The sequence below is a fragment of the Nicotiana tomentosiformis genome, chromosome 1, assembly GCF_000390325.3.
Source record: "Nicotiana tomentosiformis chromosome 1, ASM39032v3, whole genome shotgun sequence".
Taxonomy (NCBI): domain Eukaryota; kingdom Viridiplantae; phylum Streptophyta; class Magnoliopsida; order Solanales; family Solanaceae; genus Nicotiana; species Nicotiana tomentosiformis.
Genome location: NC_090812.1, coordinates 135,108,876 through 135,111,067, shown reverse-complemented (window position 1 = coordinate 135,111,067; position 2,192 = coordinate 135,108,876). Strand labels below are relative to the sequence as shown.

Genomic DNA, 2,192 nt, shown 5'->3' with positions numbered 1-2,192 from the left:
ATGAGTGTCAAGCCTCAACTGAGAAAGTTAATGTTATTGGGAATTATAACTCCAATGCTATGGGTCAGAAGCACCCCGGTTTTTCATGTTCTCCTGGGGGTACTGCAAATACATGGGAACAAAACAACCCCAGATTTCAAGGACAAGGAGCTCCAGGTTTCCAAAATCAGTAGAGGCCCCAGTTTCAGCCTCAACAGCCTAATCAGCCTGGGCTAGAAGATCCAATTAAGTCTTTCATTGTCAAGATAGACGATAGATTAGATGCTCATGGTGCAACTATCAAAGAACTTGGCACATGTTTGAGAAAATTGAAGAGACAAGTGGGAACAATTGCAACTATATTGTCTGAGAGAATCCCAGATACTCTCCCAGCTGATACTGAGAAGAATCCCAAAAAAGTAGTGAATGATGTGCCCTTGAGAAGCGGGGAAGTATTGAAAGATCGCACTCCAATCCCAAAAGAGGTGATAAGTGGGGAGGAGCGAAAAATTAAAGATGATAAGAAGAAGAAAGGCAAGAAGGGAGTAGAGAAAAAGAAAAAAGAGGAAACTTCGAGAAGGGAGGAACATGATGTGAGCGAGCATATGCATGCTCTAACTTCCCCCCAAAAGCTATATAGAAAAAAGCTGGACAAGCAGTTTGAGATATTTCTAGATATGCTGAGACGGGTTAATCTAAACTTGCCATTCACAGAAGTTCCCTCACAAATGCCAGCTTATGCCAAATTCTTGAAAGAGATCCTGACAAAGAAGAGAAAGATAGAAGGGACCTTAGTGGTCTAGCTCACAGAGCATTGCAGTGCAATATTGCAAAATAAACTCCCACAAAAGTGTGGAGATACAGGGAGTTTTACGACACCTTGCTCGTTATGCACTCTTAACTTTGATAAATCTTTATGTGATTTTGGTGCCTCAATTAATTTAATGTCTTTATCTATTTACAGGAAACTGGAGAATGATCCTGGAGCGATAAGGCCTGCAATAATATCTTTGCAGCTGACAGACCAAACGACTGTGATACCCGAGGGGATAGTTGAAGATGTATTAGTTCGGAAAGATAAGTTCGTATTTCCTGTAGACTTTATAGTGGTGAAGATGGAAGAGAATAAGGAGATACCCCTAATCTTAGGAAGACCATTCTTAGCCATGGGTAGAGCAATATTAGACATACACGAGAGAAAACTCATGCTTAGAGTGGGTGGTGAGACTGCAACGTTCAAGATGGATATAAAAACGGGGGTGAAAAAGGAGAAGCCAGCTGCAAGTGTTGAGTGAAAAGTGAAGGGCGCAATAGAGAAGGATTTAGTAATTAAGAAAGATAAGTGTGGGGTGTACCTCAAGAAGGATGAGAAGAAGTTATCTGCATAGAGGTATGCACTAGTTCGGGTGCGAAGAATGGAGCCCGATGTTTCTATTCAGACATTGACTAGACATTCAGGGACGTTTCCTTTAACTTATGATTTTCAATTGAGTTTGAGTTTTAATCGCTAGTGTTTTGTACTTACTGTGTGTTTTATACCTTGTTGGAGTGATTCCGAGTGATGTAGATGTTATGGAGCTAATTTGAGCTATTTGGAGCTTTGAAGTCTGAGTAAAAACCCAAGGGACTAAGCTGGGATCGCGTTTGGGTATCGAGGACTCACCCTGGATATCAAAAAGCGAGCAAAATGGAAGACTATGAACTACTACTATACAATCTCTATATACCTGTCTAGCTACCACTGGATCCCCAATAGGTGTAGACACCTCAAAAGGTTTAATCAACTCAGGTTCTACTCCAAACTTGCTAGCAACCAACGGAGTGACTTACGATAAGGTGGAACCTATATCAATCAATGCATATACATCATATGAGGAGACTGATAATATACATGTAACTACATCAGGTGACGACTCCTGATCCTGTCGACCCGCTAATGCATAAACGCGGTTCTGAGGACCGCTTGAACTAGATGCTCCACTTCTGCCTCTACCACGACCAACTGGTGCCTGTGAACCTTGCCCGGGGGGCGTACTAATGATGATGAACCAACTACAGATCCTGCTAGCTAAACTATACCTGTACTACCTCTCGTCAGATAATCTCTCATGACATGGCCTAGATAACCACAAGTATAACAAACACCCAACCCCACGAGGCACTGCCCGACATGCTGCTTACCACACTGATCACATCATTGCAAGGGTCGCCTC

At 42.3% G+C, this 2,192-nt stretch overlaps 1 protein-coding gene across 1 annotated transcript; it reads left to right on the top strand.

Annotated features, from left to right (window-relative positions):
* The first annotated feature begins 923 nt into the window (after positions 1 to 923).
* On the top strand, positions 924 to 1,274 carry LOC138910212 (uncharacterized). Its single transcript, XM_070201439.1, has one exon. It carries the CDS (start codon positions 924 to 926, stop codon positions 1,272 to 1,274), a length of 351 nt encoding a protein of 116 aa, XP_070057540.1.
* The last annotated feature ends 918 nt before the right edge of the window (positions 1,275 to 2,192 follow it).

Bases quoted from the DNA above. Each gene is read 5' to 3' on its own strand.
- LOC138910212 (XM_070201439.1), top strand. From the start codon at position 924: ATGTCTTTATCTATTTACAGGAAACTGGAGAATGATCCTGGAGCGATA.